The sequence below is a fragment of the Zonotrichia leucophrys genome, chromosome 1, assembly GCF_028769735.1.
Source record: "Zonotrichia leucophrys gambelii isolate GWCS_2022_RI chromosome 1, RI_Zleu_2.0, whole genome shotgun sequence".
In the NCBI taxonomy this organism is placed as follows: Eukaryota; Metazoa; Chordata; class Aves; order Passeriformes; family Passerellidae; genus Zonotrichia; species Zonotrichia leucophrys.
The window spans coordinates 87015409-87034972 of record NC_088169.1 but is presented as its reverse complement, the minus strand read 5'-3'; the positions used below and the strand labels follow the sequence as shown (position 1 = coordinate 87034972).

The following is a 19564-nucleotide window of genomic DNA, read 5'->3' as shown; positions in this document are numbered from 1 at the left end:
CAAAGGAAGCCACGAAGAACTGAGTGGCCGAACCCATTTCCCTCAAGGAGGTTCAGAAGGCAGATCACAGACTACAAGAATGGTTCTGGTGGTCTGCTCTCTGGAATCCACCAGATTAGTAGTTCACCATTAAGACATAAAAACACGGGACATGATTGGAAGTGTGAACGCTGCTAAAGGGACCATATGTGCAGCCATCCTGCGGTAGGGAATGGATACTGTTTGGTTCTATGGTGGATGCATTTCTGATTTATGACAAGAAAGGGCCTTTGCAAAGAATAAATTTGTCACAAAATTCTGTTGTCCCAGGTGATCGGTTGCAGCCTGATATGTAGTTTTAGCCTCTTGTCCTGCTGTGTAGTTGTAGTTCTATTACCCCAAAATGGTGCTTCTCTCAGATGGAAACAAAATAAGGATACGAAATCTCATTTAGAGACTGGTAGAATTACATCCAGATCTGTTTTGCCTATGTTATTATTAAAAACCAAGATTCTAATTGAAATAGATTAGTCATCATAAAAGTCCCTTCAGATCACGCCTCAGCAGGAGCAATGGGTTTACTTTAATTAGATCCATCACAAGAGAGGACTTGAACATCCAGTCCAGTTTCATATCCTCATTTCTCAGCAAGTCCTCCAGGCTGCCTCGTGAGCAGTACTCTGTCACAATGGCAAAGATGCCACAGTCTGAGAAAAAGCCCAGGAACAGATTCACATTTTCATGACGCAGATCCTTCATCTGAAACAAGACAGCAAATCACAGCGAGACCAGGTCAGCCAGACACCTGCTTGGTAGCTTCTTGCTATCACTAGATGCCCTTTTCACACTTGCACTCCCAAACAGCCTTCCACAGAAAGATGGAGACACAAACAACCTCTCTGGTGCTTATTTTTGGCTACTCAACACTCTTTTCAAGCTTTGTTTTCCTTAGTCTACCCATTATATAAAGAAAGCAAGATAGCAAAAGCAAACTAAACAGAAGTTTGTGTTTTGTTTAGACAAACTGTATTGAATCTTTCACTAGGCCAGAATGGCTTTGCTGGGGTAGATTGAGTTCAGCATGTGGATCTTGCCCTGGACTGGAAACAATACCATACCTAGAGAGTCCAAAGTCATCCATCAATGGTGTCTTTGGAGACATGCACTGATAAATTTGTTGCTTTTACATGCATAGAAATGCCACTCCTCTGTCAGCAATAGCTGTCAACATCTAATGCCTTTGAATTTAGAAAACAAATATGCTTTCTTGTCATTTGTAATGATGAAATCGGAGACCAAAATTAAGCATCTGAGAGGCATCTTAGGTGGAAACACCAAGCAAACTCCAGAGAAATGCACAACTGTGTCTGTGTCACACTGTCAACCCATATAACATGAAAATATCTACCAGTGCCTCACACTGTGAAGGGGTGAGCTCCCCAAACCACTCTGCCTTTGCAGGCAAGGTCACTTGAAGGATTCATTGAACATTTAACATTGCACCAGCTCGGAAGTGGCAGGTCTGGGGTGGGGTTTTACAAGCTGCTCACTGGCATGTGGATCTATGGTAAATTGTATCTATGGTAAATTTGTCAGATGCAGTTGAGCATGGTCCACATTTCACCAGACAAGACTCATTGACAACCATAATGCATGATTTAATGGACAGACATGAGACAAGGGCAACAAACACACCCTGAAGCCAAAACCACCCCCTGAGAAACCTTCCCTCCACATGTCATCATGCCCTATTCCTACCTTCCTTAAGATGCTGGTGGAGCTTTGCCTCAGATTGTGAAGTGCTCCTGTCTCAAATTTTTTCAGCCACACTTGGTCTCCCTGTCCACAATCACAGAATCAGAAAATGGTTAAGGTTGGAAGAAACCAGAGATGGACCATATAATCCAACCTCCCCGCTTAAGAAAGGTTATCCTCCTAGAGCACATGGTACAGGATTGTGTCCAGGCAATTCTTGAGTATCTCCAGTGAGGCAGACTCCACATCGTCCCTGACAATCTGTTTCAGTGCTTGGTCACCTGCACAGCAAGGTTCTTCTTCATGTTCAGGTGGAACTTTCTGTGCACCAGTTGCTGCCTCTTGTCTACTGAGAAAAGCCTGGCTCTGTCCTCCTGACACCCTCCCTTCAGATATTTACAGACATCAGGGAGGTGCTCTCTCAGCAGTCTCTTCTTGAGGCTGAACAGGCCCAACTCCCTCAACCTTTCCTCTTAAGAAAGAAGCTCCAGTCCCCTAATCCCAGCACAGGTGGGTGACTGACAGAGCAAATCTCTGAGCAACTGATAACATTGGGATCCAAATCTGAATTTCAGGTCCTTGACTTTGAAGATGGCTGGGGATTTTTAATGTTCTTGGCAACAAGTTATTTATATACTGAACCCAAATAAGAATATCCACAGCAAACCTTCAAAAAAGAGGTGAAGCAGGACCTTCACCTGGATCACAACTTCAAGCCTGGAAGGTTTCTTGGTATCTGATAAACAGCAACAAATTGATTAAAAAGGAAAATAACTCTAACAAGAGCTTTTCTCTGGAATTAATGATTGATCAAATTTATTCTTCTCCTCTTCAGGAAAAGTTACCATACCATTTTTTCAAAAAGCTGCATTTTCAGGAAAAACCTGATGGATGGGGTGAGTTTTCTTGGCCATTGCCTCTGCTTAAGCTCCAAACAGTCCTATTGCCACAAGGGGGAATTTGAGCTTCCATTACTCTATTTGGATCCTGTCTTGTAAGAAAGTTCCTTATCAGAGATGTCACCAAACAAAGACTGTCTTGTAAGAAAGGTTCTTTATGGTGCCACCACCACCTTAGATGGTGACTTCTCTAACAGGACCAGACTGAAAATGTTACATGTGAATGTTGAATATTCCCATCCCACATGACTCCAAGTGTCAGGGTGAGGGTTGGGACAGAGTTGCCTTAAACACTGCTAAGTCCATGCTTGGGAGTAACTTGTTCATACTTAGGGTTTGCTCAAGTTATCTCCATCCTGGGACCTACAGTACTGCAGCCAAACACTTTCCCCCTGGAGCAGTCCGGTGAACAGAAGCAGTGGGAGAAGGCTGCATGAGGTCCCTACCTACCTCATACAGAGCCACGTTGGAGGTTTCATGGGTGGCCACTGTGCTTTTCAAGGAAGCGGAGCGGGTTACGGATATCATGCTTCTGTTCTTGGCTGCTATGCTGTTTGCATCCGTCAGACTGTCCAAGGTCAGCCTCTGCAAGGCAAGGAAAGCAGGTGCTAGGCAGCTACCACCTTTGGGTGTAAACCTCCACTCCAGCTCTGTCTGCAGCATGGATTCTGGGTAGGGAAATCATGGGAGTGTCCCCCAGCGGGTCACCCGCTCCGCGTATGAACCAGAATGGACCAGGAGTGGGTTCCCAGTGTATTTGAATGCAGACACTTCATTTTAGAAGGTAAGATGGTTTATCCTTTTGGGCATGCCCTATGTTGTACCATCCAACCTCAAGAACAAGGAATAAGCCCTGGCAGTTAGAAGAAGCACAATCAAGGCTATGGTTTTACATCATCATAAAAGCTCTGACATCTTATCTGAAACTCAAAAACACTCAGTATATGGGAAATTTTCTAATTTGCAGGGGAAAATGGCATAAAGAAGTGAAATGATGCTTCCAGAGCTTCTTGAGTATGAAAATACCACATGGCAAATCTCTTCTAGAGTGCTGCCCCAGATTCCTTTCACGAGTAGAAGGACTCACCTTTCTATGCATCTCTGGGTTGATGAAGACGAGGTCATCCAAGGTCAGTATGATCTTGTTTGGACCCCTGAAAAGCTGGTTGTTCAGGATACTCTGCCTGCAAGAGTTGGAGAGTCACAGTTATCAGTTTTAGGCAGTGCATTGGGTCTGACCAAGGTAACATTCCCAGCCCCTACAGTGCTGTGCTTTGCACTGGTAGCTGAATGGGTGTGGATACCAGACCAGTGTTTTGGCTACTGCCAAGCAGGAGTGTCCTTCTGGCATTCCCTCCCCTCACCAAAGGGAATGGGACTGGCCAAAATCTTGGGAGGGGACACAACCAGAGTAGCTGACCCAAATTAGCCAAAGGGATATTCCATACCACATGACATCAGCTTAGATATTTAAGCTAAGGGAGAGAGGAGGAAGGGGGGCGTTCATGAGTTTTCAGTGTTTGCCTTCTGAAGGAACCATTGTGTGTGCTGAAGCTCTGCTGCCCAGGAAGTGTCCAAACATTGCTGCCTATGGGAAGTAGAGACTGATCTGCTTCTTCTTCAGCTCTCACACATGCTGATCTCCACTTGTTTCTTTTTTTTTTACTACAATAAAACTGCCTTGTCTTACCCTGCTGGTCATTCTACATCTTATTCTCTCCCCTGTCCCAGTGGGAAAGGGAGTAATAGAGAAATGAGTGGGCACCTGGCACCCAGCCAGAGTCAATCCTCTACAGGTAGGTAGCCAGTTTACACCTCCTCTGAATTTCCCACACCTGGCTTCCCTGCACCACTGGACCCTGCCTGCAGTGCTGCATCCAGCTCTGGATCCCTGACTTATGAACGTCATGGACCAGTTGGAGCAGGTCCGGAGAAGGCCATGAAGAAGATCAGGGGGCTGGAGCACCTCTGTTATGGAGACAGCTGAGACAGCTGGTACTGTTCAGCCTGCAGAAGAGAAGGCCTTGGGGATTCTGTAGAGCACTTTCCAGTGCCTAAGGACAGGGGCTACAAGAGAGCTGGAGAGGGACTTTTGACAGGGACATGGAGTGACAGGACAAGGGGGAGTGGTTTCCAGCTGAAAGACTGCAGGTTTACATAATATATTAGGAAGCAATTATTTTCTGTGAAGGTGCAGAGGTTACCCAGAGAAGCTGTGCCAGCCCCACCCATGGAAGCATTCAAAGCCAGGTTGAATGGGGCTCTGAGCAGCACGGTGTAGTTGAAGGTGTCCTTGCCCATGGCAGAGTGGTTGGAACGACATGATCTTTGAGGTCTAAAATGGTGTGGGAGTGGGGAAGGACGTTGGTGAAAGCAGTGGACAAATCACCATGCCTTGCCTTGGACTTAAACGCCAAGTCGTCAACATGGAAGATATCATCTCAAAGGGTCTTATTGCAGATAGACAACTGGATTTAATCTGCTTACTAATATTAATTGGATGTGTATGTAAGCCATATTTTGTTTTGCTTTGCTTTTATTTGTCATATCCCAAATCATTCTCCATTAGGAGACAAAGACAAGTTTTATTAGTCCAGTTGGTCTGGTCATGAGCAAACCACATTTAGGCACACCAGCCTTTCTTAAGGACTGCAGCTGAAGTGTAGTTAATTTATAAGAGCTGCCTGGACACAAGTTACTGTCTAAACATACTGTCTGAGTGTCTATATTGTAGCATGGTGCATTTTGAAGCACAGAGCAAGATATGCCCTTGTAATGGTCACAGATTCATACAGAGGGAAAGGCTGCAAGGGACGAGCAGTATGGCACACATGACATCACACCTCATCATTTTGATCCCATTGTTTCAATGGACATCAGGGTCTAACATTGAGCACAAAGCAGCAGTATCTTTTAGACAGTCAACAATGCCTCAGCCAGGAGCAGAAAAGGAAGGGAAAGCTCCCCTGTTGCCCTCAGTGTCACTTCTTTTGCTTAAGGAATTTTGTTAACACTACAGCAGATGACTGATCTCCTGTTTCCCTGATGAGGTGGACAATAGGTGATTTTTGCTGATGTTACTGTAGAAGGACACCACCACATAAAACAGCCCCAAGTCACCACAATTCACTTTTCCTCTCCATGTATCATTCTGGACATTTTAGAAGAGCATGGGCAGCTTTTTGAAGCTGAGAGGAAGCCTTGGCCACATAACCACAGGCTTTACTTGGGATGATATTTCTCTAAACACACTGTCCCAAGCCACCCAACTCATCTTCATGAAAAAAATAATAATTTATGTACCTTTCACAAGGCCATCTGAAAAACCTTGCTTGATAAATCATATCCTCTCCCTAATCAGGGAGGAAAGCATCCTTCTGCCAAAAGCTAAGCAGAGAGAGTGGAGTGACTCATTTAAGGTCATGCAGCAGATCCCTGACAGAGCTAAGACCAGAGCTTCCACATTTCAACTCAGACCATGCTGTGGTTTAAATTTAGTTCCAGACATGCCCCTTCCTAATATAAATCACTGTCTGAGTCATGCTGGAATTTTTCTTCCCTTGCAGATGGCCATACATCTTTTCTCATGACCAAGCCTTCCCAAGCACAGCCTGGTGCTGGTGGAAGATCTTACAAACAGAGTAGGCAGAAAGATTGTCATTTATTTACTTAATTGTAGAGGCTGGTGGCCAGCAAGCAGAGCAGGGTTTCACAGAGTGGGTGGGTGGAGGCGACCTCATCAGTGTCTGCAGCTCTATCAGAAGCAGCTGTGAAAGTGGGGGAGCTGTTTGGGGCATTCCTTGCTGGGTGGCCCTTATATCTGGGTTCGGAGGGATGATTCAGGAGTGGAGACAAAACACATCTCGGAATTATTTGAGAGGCAAAGCTGGAGGGAACAATCTAGGAACTCTGCTCTGCTGAAGTAATTGCTGCTCAGTAAATGTGCCTTTTGATTTCAGTTTATTTTCACTCTAAGTTTGGTCATGAGGACATCAATAATTAGAGACAAACTACTCCAGGGGCTATAGTGACCTTGCCAAGAGCAATCCATAGTTCCTGGACCAACCAATCCATTCTGGCACTTTTCTACCTTGGATATGGAGTTGGGACACAGATGTGACATGCAGTTATGGGAAATTATGCCTTCCCCAGAACACTACTGCCTGTACTCCTAAGATCTCATGCCCAGACCAATACATATATAATGGGAATGACCAGAGAGCTGAATCCCAGGTCAAAACAGAGAGTGAATCAACTTGATAATAAAGATCTATCCTAAATATTTGCTTCAAATTCTCTCCAGAGGTATTTTCTTTCTTTTTAGTGCGTGGAGAAAATACAGAGGGTCAGCCTCACATGTTTAATAGGAAACGTGATTATATTAAAGACAGAAATTCAGGCAAGAATGATCTCAATTAAGAAAAATACTTGGTTTCAACCTTCATATTCTCATAACAGATTCCTGTATTTGGTTTCTGTGTCATCTTTTGCACTTCCAAAGTGATAACAACCTTCCTAATGTTTCAGAAACATCCAGCAGCAAAATGCTGGAGCAGGGCAAGGGTGTGAGAAGCCCTTCCCCTCAGGAGGAACGAGCAGCAGAGGCAATGTGGGATGAACTGACTGCAGCCCCCATTCCCTGGCCCCTGTGCCACTGGTGGGGAGGAAGTAGAGAATTTGGGAGTGAGTTAAGCCTGGGAAGAAAGTGTTTTTAAGCTTTTATTTTATTTCTCATTATCTTACTCTGATTTGATTGGTAATAAATTTAATTTTCGCACATCAAGTCCATTTTGGCTGCTGTGGTAATTGGTAAACGATCCCCTCCTGAACCCATCTTGAGCCAGGAGCCTTTTGTTGTATTTTCTCTCCCCTGCCCAGCTGAGAAAGGGAGAGATAGAATGCCTTTGGTGGATGCCTGGCATGCTGCCAGGGCCAGCACACCACAAATGTGAAGAGAAATGTGGCTGGAGAGCCAAGAGCAAAATCAGACTTTCTGTGTGTGCATAGTCTAAACTGCTGGCTAAAGCACAAGCCTAATAGAGAAGTCAAAAGTGGCACCAACTCAAATACCTGATGAGAGAAGCCAGGCCCACAGCACACAACACCAGGACAAATAACAGTATTACTCCCAAGAAAATGACAGCAGGCTCAATCCCTGTGCAAAGATGGGAAAAGAATCAGTGAATTAGAAAATCATTTTGATTAGCAATAATATTAAAAACATCAATATCAGGCCATTGGATTAAAAAGTCAAGTATTCAGCCAGAAGAATGTTGGAAGACAATTTTAATGCATTGTTTGTTTATGAATACACAAATACTTACTAACTTGGCATACATAAGACTTCAGCTATGCTAATTATTTATTTCCATGCACTTTTTTTTTCTAAACCAGACTTAGGGCAGTGGAAAAATAGTTTTTCTTCAAGTAAATAAATAGACCACAGGGAATTGTGAAGTTTTAGAGGAAGCTTCTGCAAAGTTCATAACTTTTTAACCTTTGGCCCTTTTCTCTTGAAGAATTGAAATGCTGAAAAAAAATCTTTATCTTGTGGTACCAAACCAACAGCCAGGGTGAGTCACTGGCCCATCTGGGCTTTTTCATTCTCTGCTGCAGATTTCTAATGTTGAAAAGAGAAGAAGAGGAGGAGCAGCAGAAGGTTGATGTTCTCCTCAACACATCCATCAGCAGAAAGTACTGGAGCCAGATACTTTGCTGATGAGTGTGTTTACTAGAGAGCTAAGGGAAGCTGATATGACTGCATAAGCTAAATTCCAGTGGGAACTGTTCGCTGTGTGTTTTCTGGTTTCTAACTTTTCTATTTATTCTGCTCATATCCATAGATCTATAAACACAAACAAACATGGAAAAATTTGGGTTGACAAAAGGTTCATGACTCTTATGTTACACTGGCACCTATGCGCAAGCACTGAGACCTAGAGCATTGCAGTGAAAGCTGAAGGCATTTTTGAAAACTGGTATTTGTTTCAGGAAAAGTCAGAGCATTTTAGCTGAAATTTCACTGCTTCAGTCTAGGGCCCCAGGCCCTGACTGCCCTCACACAAACACAGAAAGAGGCTGCCCATGAAAGCTGTGGCTGCCCCATCCATGGCAGTGTTCAAAATCAGGGTCCACAGGACTTTAGGCAACCTGGTCTAGTGTGGGATTGGAATGGATGGATGGCTTTGAAACGTCCCTCCCAAGCCATACTATACTTCACAACTAACCAGAAGTAAAAGTAAGATAATTATGAGCTTATGGGAAAGAGCAAACTTACAGCATGTTTGAGGGAATTTATGGGATTGAGTTAAAGTCATTAGGGAATGCTTTAAGGGAGCTGCAGGAGTACATGAAACTTCTCACAGGATCTTATGGGGAAAGAGCAAACATGGGTAAAGGGAGAGATAGAATGGGTCAGGAATGCTCAAGTATCTGAGAGGATGGGGATGCTGGTCACATATAACCATATTGTGCATTTTTTCCAGGCATTTGATCAGTGCAGTCATTCCCACCTTCCTAACCCCATCTACGTTTTTTTCCTGAGTAACTCTGCTCTCTGACTGTATATGACATTTACAGACTTAACATCAACCTAACTCACAGGGAAGGGAAGTCCTGGAGGCTGCAACCCATGAGAAGATGCAAATCTGGAGTCAGCTTCTGCAGAGCCTGAAGGGTTTGAGAGATGGCTGTGAGGGAATTTAAGTTTGGACCATCTGCCATAGGATGCATTTGTGAGTCTGAAGAAATTGAGGCTGTGAGATCTGCTACCAAACTTGGAGCCTTATTATGAGGTGCATAAGAGCAGCACCAGGCCATTTCTGATGTCCATGTCCCAGCAGTGCCTGTAAAGACATAACTCTCCTGTATGTGTCTGTATGTGTTACTCTGCCAGTGACTGGCTCTGTGTGTGTCTGTGTGTGTGTGTGTGTGTGTGTGTCTGTGTGTGTCTGTGTGTGTGTGTCTGTGTGTCTGTGTCTCTGTTTGTGTCCTGGGAACACCAGCTCAGCCCTGCTCCTGGTGCACCTGGAGTTAGGAAGCACAGCAGCCTGACAACTTTTCATCCAACACCCTTCCAAGCCTAACTTCATACAAGAGCTAGAGTGAGGCTTGTATTTAATTCTAGACATAAAGCTCAGTCTCAAATTCTAGCAATCATAATAAATTACTGTTTAATTGACAGATGCCTAGAGCTTTATGCCTTTGTAAAGGTATGAACATAAAATCTGAGCTCTCTAAAAATCAGTGGGATTTTTCTATAGACTTCAATGAGATGTTAAATTGCTACATTGTTCCTAGGGGCAGTGTAAAATTAGATATATGATAGTATTATACTTATCTCTTCTATTGCTTGCCAGTTGCTACAAGATCAGTACATCTCCAGTTTTCATGGAGTGACACTGATTTATGTGTCAGCTCAGTTATGGCTAAGCCAAGTGAGAATGGTTTTCTCAGCTACTGGATGAAATATTCCATAGATGTAGTTAGTTTCATTTGTTTAAGACATAACCTGGAGCAATAGGTGTAAATGCTTAGTATTTTAAGCAAATATGAAGAGGAGGTTGAGTACCCTACCCTGAGATTTTGGCTTCCCTGTGAACTTTAAGACTGCACCATAGTTGCCTCAATTTAAAAACAATTGGTAAAACCCAGTCCCCAGTGCTTCCTTCAAACCTAGGAGGTAGCATAGATATCTCTGCCCCCAGATTGATTACTACCTTGGTTATCTATAATAACTCAAATTATTTTGAGCAATTATTATCAATTTTTTCTCAATGAGCTGAGCTCTGATGGTCCTTCACTCCTCATTGCTCCCTGAAAACAGGAGCAGGGGTGAACAGGCAGGATGCTGAGGGCATCTGCTCTTGTGCAGCTCTCTTAGGCTGTCTTCAAGGCAAATCCTCTTAGTGTCCTGTCCCCCAGAAGGACAGAGACACAGTGCTGGGTGCAGCCTCTGTTATATAATGGTTACTGTTAATATTGGCAAGTGTTGAGTGTTATACCCAGAAAACCCTTCAACATATAACAGTGGTAACAACCTTATTGGCCCAGAAGAGTAGTGGGATTAATGGCTCTGGAATTGTTGAAAAAATTGTGTAGATGTGATATTTAGTGGTGGGATTGGCAGTGGTAGGTTAGGATTCAGTGATCCTAGAAGTTTTTTCCAACCATAATGATTCTGTTATTCTATGATCTAACAAGCAATAAGAGAATATTGTGGATCAATGGTGTTACCCCTGCACAGGATTCCCATTCCAAACAGCATGATAACTGGGCATCTTTATATTAGATCCTTGAATTTAGACTTTTCTGCTTGGGGAGTTCTAATTTAAAGGGGAAACCACTTGGAGTGAGAGAAAAGATGAAAGAAATGAGAAGCATGAACTCAATGCCAGTTCACCCAATTTTTTGGTTCTTTCTTTTCTTTCTTACCTTCAGTGCAGAGAACATCTGGATCAAACCAACAGCTGGGGTCTGGTTTGGGTGGAATTTCATTGGGAAAGTGGATGGCCCGGCCTAGGGGCAACACAGAGCCTGCAGACATGTCCAGCAGGTGGGTTGGGAAGAGCTGGTTCCCATGACCATCTGTGTCCAGTACCACATAGTTGTCCAGCCCCTTCCCACAGCTGTCTGTCTCTACCTGGTGGCTAAACCCAGGGAAGCTGAAGTTTTTTGTGTGCTCAGCTATGGTGGCTCCTGAGGCTCTGACTCCTTTCCTCCGTGCACTGTCCATAGCCATTGCCATGAAGTAAATGGCATCATAGATTGTTCCAAAGAGTGGAGAAACCTAAAAATACAGGAGAAATTGAGGATAAACTGCTCCTAACCTTCTGTTCGAGATTGGTGGCAAAAATGCTTTCCCCATGGCTAAGCTGTAACTTAAATACTGAGACACCAGAACATTAAGGCTCACAGAGCCATGGGTTTGAAGAACCTTAGGTTGAAGGTAGACCCAATATACGCATGATTTTGAATATCTGTCTTTTCTTATGGTGGATTCACAAAATTCAATTTCAAAATATTTTTAAAACCATGCAAAATTGCATTATGATGGGAAAAGCTAAGATTCTGAGCTTGATGTTCAGCTGAAATTTATCACAAATTTATCCTGCCTCAAAACATTTCACTAAAATATCTTCTACAAATAGAAGATTGAAGTCAGAGGCTCCATACCAAGACAGGAAAAGTGTCATGCCCAAAGGATTGGTATTCTCTGTCAAAATATTATTTATCCCAAAGATGCCAAAATCCCCCAGCAGAGCCACAGCAAACTTGTTCTGTGGGGTAACAGAGCCTTTTCTGTTTGCATTGCTCCCTTCCGTGCCAGACTTGATTTAGGAAGCTTTAACACAAATGGTGACTTTTGTAATCACATGGCCATTCACAGCTGGTAGGTGAAGAGAGATTACAGCCATACACCTGTGAGAAAAATGAGGAGTGCCCTTGGGAGCCACAGACAAATCTGACTTTTGTGGGATTAATTGATCAGATGTAGAGATCTGAAATGAAGTACCTGACACTCAATACAGTGAACCTGGGCTCTCATTAAAGTGAAGGGAAAGAAATTAATGCTTTCAAGGCATGATTCATCTTCTTCTAAAGTAGATCTGATAAATTATGCCTTAAAAGTACTTGTAATTTTTTAAAATGTCATAGGGAGATTTGAAGAATAGCTCAGCTAACTCCTGTATCTCTTCACCAGTGTAAGATTCTTCAGTTCTTGTAAATGTTCTCAAGGTAAAAACTGATTTGATTTTTAATAGGCTACCGGGGACATTTAGAGGATCATGCTTACAAAGAATAACCTTGACTATAGTGCTAAGAAGAATGCAATAGCAATGGCCTTAATATTTGCCTCTAGAAGCATCCAGTATTTCTTTAGTCTGTCTCATCCCCTCAAATTCTCAGTCATATGGATATCTTATTTTGATTCCCTACAAACTCCATGGACCTCATCCACCTCAAGAGATACCTTTTTAATTCAAGTCCATTGCAGCCAGCACACAGCAAACCAAATCCGAGAGCCTCAGGCATAGCCCCTTTCTCTTGAATTCCCATCATGATCCTACAGTTTAATCAAGTGAGTTATATTGCCAGACATCTGGGAAAAGCGACCTTTCCAGATGAGTACAGACCACATTCAAATTTCTCTGTTTTTTTCTCAAAATGAAAGTGTGCAGGCTGGATCGACTCTTCCCTGTACTTTTTCTGTAACTATTGCTATGTTTCCTATTGACAGGTCCCAGAAAAGCCCAAGAGAAAGACTATTTACCTGTGTGGCTTCCAAATCCCTGATTATTTCACCACTTTCTTTAGCTTCCCTGAATGCATCATAGAAAGTCCTTTCTCCAGACTCCAGAGTGATGGTCAGCACAGCATCATAAGCCTCCCGGAGCTTGCTGTCATTATCAAAGACACTGAATGAGATGTTTTGGTAAGGCAGACTGTACAGCAAAGTGTCATAGGGAACAAAGATGTATCTTCCATCTGCTAGTCCCATTTCCAGAGCTTTTGTGAGCAAGGCGGCCTGTTCCTGCCCTCCGATGAGAACAGAATGCATGCACAGGAGAATAACTGGAACACAAGGACAGTGGAGAGTGTTAGTAATCTGCCTGGGGTTTTCAACATGAAATAGCTCTTGCACCCCCAGTAAAAGAGCTGCCTGAGCTACCCTGTCAGGTCAGGCTCTGATGTTATGTGCTGGGGAAGCTGAGAGTCACACCGGTTTTGTTCAACCTCTAGAGGTCTGTACCACCTAATAAAGGAGATTGTGGGTGTTAACCATTTCTGGAGCTGTAAAGAAGGAATGGAGAGAAGCTTTGACAGGAATGAGGCACAGGTAAAGATGGGCAGTTGTGGTCATTGCTGTCATTGACCAAAACTTGACCTTTCCCTCTGTGTGTGCTGAGCTGACAAACACAATGCAGCTGTAAGCAGTGCCCAACCTCCAAATGCTCACCCTGCCACCAAATATACACATTTTAGGTTGACACAGCTGGGTTGTGTTTAAACATCTGGTCCATGCTTGACTGTCCCAAAGTCGGTGCCTTTTCTTGCAAAATGTCATGGTGCAGTGAAACAATCAAGTTTAGCCACAGCCCCGTGGAGAATCTGAATGCTGACACAGCAGCAAAGAAGCTTCCTGACTCCGGGGACATCCGCCCTATAACCTATCCCTATACCATCTAAGGCAATATTGTGTTAACCCTACTATTGGTCACTTATGGTCACTCTAACACCTTTGCCATTGGTCAGGATTGGATCTGGGCCAAGGGATAAAAGTAGCATACTGTACCCCTACTAACTCGGAAGAAGAAGAGCTGAGACCCTTCACGGATCCTCCAATAAAGCCATACTCGTGGAACAGCCAGCGTCTTCTGCTTCTCCTCTCTCTACCATCTGCTGGAGCCTCAAGCCAAGGGAAAAGCTACCTAGCAAGCAAAGCTGAAATCATAAGAGCTGCCTAATCACTAAGAGCTGAACATTCCCTGCTTGCTAGGGGCTGACCCACGGCCTTGGTCTGAGCGAGCTGGCTTCTAGCACCCAGTCCCCTTGGGGACTGAGCTCTGGAGCTGTAATAGCTTGCATAGGATAAGACCAATTAAGGCTCATTTATCATGGGGCCCATGTCTGGTGGGGAGATCTGAAATACAGGACACAGCATCAAAGCAAGATTTTTGATTTTGATATTGATTTTTGATATTCCACAATACAAATCATCTTAAATACAAAACCTTCCTATAAACTCCTCTTTACACAAGCCAGGCACAGAAAACCATTTACAATTTTTTTTTTTTCAGACAAGCTGGACCCAGTGTTTCAGGTTGTAGTAGATGATTTTGACCTATATTCATCACATACAAAATGCCTAGCATTCTTTTATGTGAAGCCCTGTCTGCATTAGGATCAGAGATAAAATTCTGCTTGACTTAAATCACTTTAAGTTTTCATTCTCTAAAGTATGTCCATTGAGTAACAATGCAGTCCTACCCTGGGGAAAAAAAAATTAAAAAAAGGAATGAGACTCAAACCACTTACTTTTAATGTTATTAACTTCTTTAACCTTGTTCCAGGTGTCTTCAATGCCTTTTTCTCCCTTATGCACAGATATAACAATGCCTACAGGTAGCCCATGGTTCCTGAGTGCAGTTGCTGCCTCCTTGGCTGTGTACCTCCAAATATCATCACTGGATGCAATGATGCCAACATGAGCCCACCTAAAATATTTCATTATTGTAAGCAAAATTTGCATTGGAGAGGGCAGAGTTCTTGCAAATGCATTATGGTGGATGGTGGAATCCAACTTATAATTGATGCACATCCATGAAAAGATAGCTTTATTCCAGTTTTTCCCTAAATGTGCAGCCACCTCACAGAAGCCAGGGTTTAGAGGGCCTATAAAAGCTGAGGAAAGCTTTCCAAAGTCAACAAATCTAACCAGAGCTTTAGGTGTGTCACATTCTTCTTGGAGGACCACATAATCCAGCCGGTGGCCAAGAGATAGTGAAGGATCTCTGCTTATTCGTCCCACAGCTAACCTGGCAGCCACATGTGGAAAGGCTTTGGAAAAGAAGGGGTCACAGTTCCAGGGTCCAAGCAGACCAATTTTAAAGACAGAGCTATGTGCTGGGGAACAAAGTAGGATTATTCCAAAGAGCAGCCACCAGAGATCCTGGAAAAATGTCTTGAATAAGTTTCCAGTGTTGAAGTGATGCACTCTGATGTGCGTCGACAGAGCCCAGGAGGAGCTGTGAGGACTCCACAGGGGAAATGACATTGTTTCACAAGTGGATAGATCTGCACCAAGTTCTTCAGGAAGCAGGCAGAGTGTTACCAGATGCTGGAAGGAAAGCAGATTACGTTTGCCTTTCACCACATGTATCTGTTCCGTGCGTGTAGGTACAGCTGAGTCAGCCCAAGCTTCACAGCACCTCCCAAGGCACAAGTCTTTGGGGAGCCAAACCCACACAGAGACACGTGGACTTGCACCACACCAGCCACCTCACCATGCAGAAAAGTGTCCAGCCAGTGTCAGACGTGCCATAACCCTTAAATACACACTTACATAAACATTTTAATATGTTTTGCAATATACTGTGAAACCAGGCAGTGAGGAATGAGTCTGCTTTGTTTGTAGCAGTAAGTACAAGTTATGGGTACACTGTGCTTTTGGTTCCTAAGAAAGACAGTTTCAAAGTCGTGCAGACAAGCACCTATATAAGAAAATTAAACGGTGAAGTCAGCTAGGCCATCAGCTTCCCTCAAAAATCCTCAGTGGGTTGTGAATATGAATCAGAGCCCATACAAAGACAAAAACTCTCACACACATATTCATATACTTAGAGATACATATGTATGTGCATATAACTTTAAAACTCTGGAAAAAGTTTTCAAGGGCAACTCAGTCTCTTAAATCTGACAAATTGAAAGGTGGATAAACAGATAATCAGAAAATGAGGGAAAGGAGGATTATGATTTGAATTTAGATAAAGAACTGCTAAATAACTGTCAGGTCAAAACCTTTGTGTATGTAAGTGTGCTTCAAATATTCTTGGTTAAATACTATGAGCCATAGGGTTGTTTGGGGCTTTTTTTAAATAACAGTTTCCCCCTTCACAGCCAAGCATAGAAATACCAAAGCCATAGCAGGCTCTCCTCCATCTGCAGTCTCACCCCATGGCTTCGAAAACTTTGCTGATCCCAGCAAGTTTGTGCTCTAAAAATAGCAGGCCCCTCATTCTGGCTTACCTGCTCATTCCTGGAGAAGTATTTTTATCCTGGATGCTCCGGCACCGGGACACGCAGCACCGCAGTGCAGCCTGTACTGCAAATGCAGCCCCAGCTCCTCTGCCTGATGGAGGGAGACCTCCAGAAGGAGCCACCCACAGCAGAGCAGGCTCTCCCCAGAGTCAGTGGCTGTCCTTGGATGGGGGTATCACCATGAGGATAGGCAATGCATGGTCAGCTTCCCCTGCTTTGGTGCCTGCCTCCTTCAAATTCTTGTGTGCACAGGCCATTCCAGCTGGGTGGGCTCTCTGGGATCCTCTGTGCCTTGTCAAAAGCTTGTTGTGTCCCTTTTGGTGAGGTCCATTTCTCTCCTGAGGGTTTCACAGCTTGGGCGGTAACCTCCCAAGCCCTTATTTCCTTGAGGATCTTGCTGAGGTCCAAGTCTGCCTCACACTGAACTGTCTCAGTACAGACTGTACTCCAGTGTAACCCAGAAGCTGGCATCTTAAAGTTCTGCCCTTGGATTAGTGGGATTTAATTCCTGGGATCGGCCCCTGCAGAACAGCTCTTTAAATCCTTCTGCACCACAGCAGAGAGTGCTCCTCTTCTTGAGCTATTTAGGTTTAGGGTATGCAGCGTATTTGAGCTTTGGCTTCATCATTTTGCTGATGTGCCATGTTCCCCTTTTTCCTATAGTTGTTTGGGGTTTTTTTTTGTAGCCATTATGACATACACAGAGCTTTTACACTAACATCAAAGTCTTCTTGGGGAATTGGACTAGACGACCTTTAAAGGTTTCTTCCAATACAAACTATTCCATTATTTAATGATACTTGGTTATTTCTATGGATCCTGTATATACCTCCCTAGAGATGAGCCCTCCAATAAACCATTCCCAAGCACCTTCCTCCTGGACCTGGCAATACAATTACCATCCTGGAAAAGCCTTAAATGTCTCCATGCCTGTCCGAGCTAGGAAGCCCCTTGCAATAATTTGGCTGCCGTCAGAGGCCCAGCATTTGTGCTCTAGAGGGAATAATTTGTAATTCAACTACATCATATAAATTATACTCATCTCAGTGGCATGAGTTCAGGAGCAGTTCCTCATGACTAATGATTGAGGGAAGCCACAGAGTCTTTCAGATGCAGTAGGGCTGTCAGGTTTATCTCGGCTGTTTGAGGGGCCTGGAGAGCCCGGAGGTGGCCTTGGGGCACCCGCGTATCGAAAGACGAGAAGAGGCTTCAGTTCTTCTTTCTGGTTTTATGTTTATTAATTGTTTATCTAAAAGATGTTCTTTCAGCCAGCAGAGATCTGCTCAGCAGTCAGCCATGGGCACACTGTGTCGTCCCCCTGACCGCCACGTATCTTTATACCCCTAGTTACGTATACAATATTTATCATTTTTCCCCAATACCATCTATTCTTATAACTCGGTGTACTCTTAGTAATAACCAATAGAAAGGTGCCACCGTGGCCAAAGAAGATGGAGTAGAGGAGGAAGAAGGAGGAGGACAGGACACACCCCAATTCCTCCATCTTACTCCTCTAAACCCCCCTGTACATAAATCCTAAACCTTGTGTCTCACCCTCTAATCAGCTAATCCCTTCACCATTCACCCGGTAAAGCCCTCATCCTTGTCGTCTCCTGTGTAGGGTTAAAGTCCTGCCACCAGACACTTCTGGCAACATTCCAGGAGTCCCGAGCCCCCCCCCAGGGTCTCGGTGACTCAGCATCTCAGGACTGAGATCTTGAGATCCGACATAGGGCGAACAGCTCTCTCTGTTAATTTCATTCATTTGCTCCTATTCATTAATTTGCACAGTCCAAATCCAGGGAGGTTCCTGGGCATGCACTTCATTGAAGGCTGTTACAGCTCAAGATTGTTATCAGGGATTATAAAATAGCTTCATATTTGGAAAGCGCCTAAGACACACTCAAGCCTGAACTCAGAACACTGCTTTGTATGCTACCAGTATATCAGGCTTTGACACCAAGTTTTACTCAAAAAATAACATTAAATAAATATTTTCAGTTGAGAGTCTTATTAAAAAAAAAAATTTGAACTTATAAGTTTGATTTATCCACATACAGATATGCCTATATCTCTGTCCATATGTCATATGCTCAGTGCTATCTTTCTCTATCAGCAATGGGGCTGCACGGTTTAATTCCACTTCAGGTCAGCAGACTCAGAGTCTCCAGGAGAAGCTGCAAAATTCCAGTGACTCACTTCTAGAGGATGTTTGTTTATAGCATTCAAATCTCAGCAATGAAAGATTAAAAAATAATCTTGGCAGTCTATTCATTAGCATAATTACTCTGCCCTTAACACTTCATACTTTTCCATAGCAAAGTGGGTTGAGAACTTAATCACTCTCTCCATTTTCTTCTCTTTTTTTTTGCTGATGTAATAACCCTCCTTCCATTAGGTAATAACTGTGGCATTAATCCATCCTCCACAGAAAAAGCTGGTTATCCCGAGTGGCTCCAGCACATCTCTCCATGCTCAGGGTATCCAAGACTAAGGATAACACTCCTACTTCTGCAAAACAAGCTCAGGTCCTGGCACTGCCTGATTGGTTTCACTGATAAACAAACAAGGTAAATCAAGCAGCTGAGGCAAAACCCCCCAAGTATTTATGTAACCCATCTGGCTGAAATAAACACTGAATTTTAAAACCTTGCTTATATCTCCAAACCCTGCTTATGTCTCCCAACCTTGGTTTTTCCTCCTTACACCTACAGCTTATCATTACTGCCACAACCCCACTAGAAAGCAAAGATTTCTTTGCAATGCTGTGTTATTTGCATACCATCAGATTAGTTCCCAACACTCTTCAGTGCTCACTGAAGTGTGTGAGCGACACAACATTACCTATGGGACAGTAAAGCCACAGCTGCATCGCTTTGCTTTTAATTTTTAGAGCAGGAGAGGGTGCTCTAATCTCTCAGTCTGACCTCTCTCATCAAGCCTGGCCAAGCAGCCTCCCAGGAGCTGCTGCTGCTGCTCTGAGCTCTTCCAGCATCCTGGATACAAAATGTGTTTTGTAATGAATTATACCAGAGGGTGCCGCTGAATAAAGCTGATTTCTCTGGAAAATCTCTGCTGTCAGCAGAGACAGACAGGGAAAAGGCTTGATTCATGTTCTGCTCTCCCTGAAGAAAAGTCTCATATCTCAACTGATTATAGAGAAAATTGAG

General features: G+C 43.7%; 1 protein-coding gene across 1 annotated transcript in view; it reads right to left on the bottom strand.

Moving 5' to 3' along the window:
• Positions 1 to 15411, bottom strand: part of GUCY2F (guanylate cyclase 2F, retinal) — a 38455-nt gene extending 23044 nt beyond the window's left edge. The window contains 8 exon segments of the mRNA XM_064738006.1: positions 562 to 738; positions 1738 to 1818; positions 3084 to 3218; positions 3721 to 3817; positions 7704 to 7788; positions 11067 to 11421; positions 12907 to 13208; positions 14673 to 15411. Coding sequence (XP_064594076.1) covers positions 562 to 738; positions 1738 to 1818; positions 3084 to 3218; positions 3721 to 3817; positions 7704 to 7788; positions 11067 to 11421; positions 12907 to 13208; positions 14673 to 15411 — 1971 coding nt within the window.
• Between the last annotated feature and the right edge of the window lie 4153 nt (positions 15412 to 19564).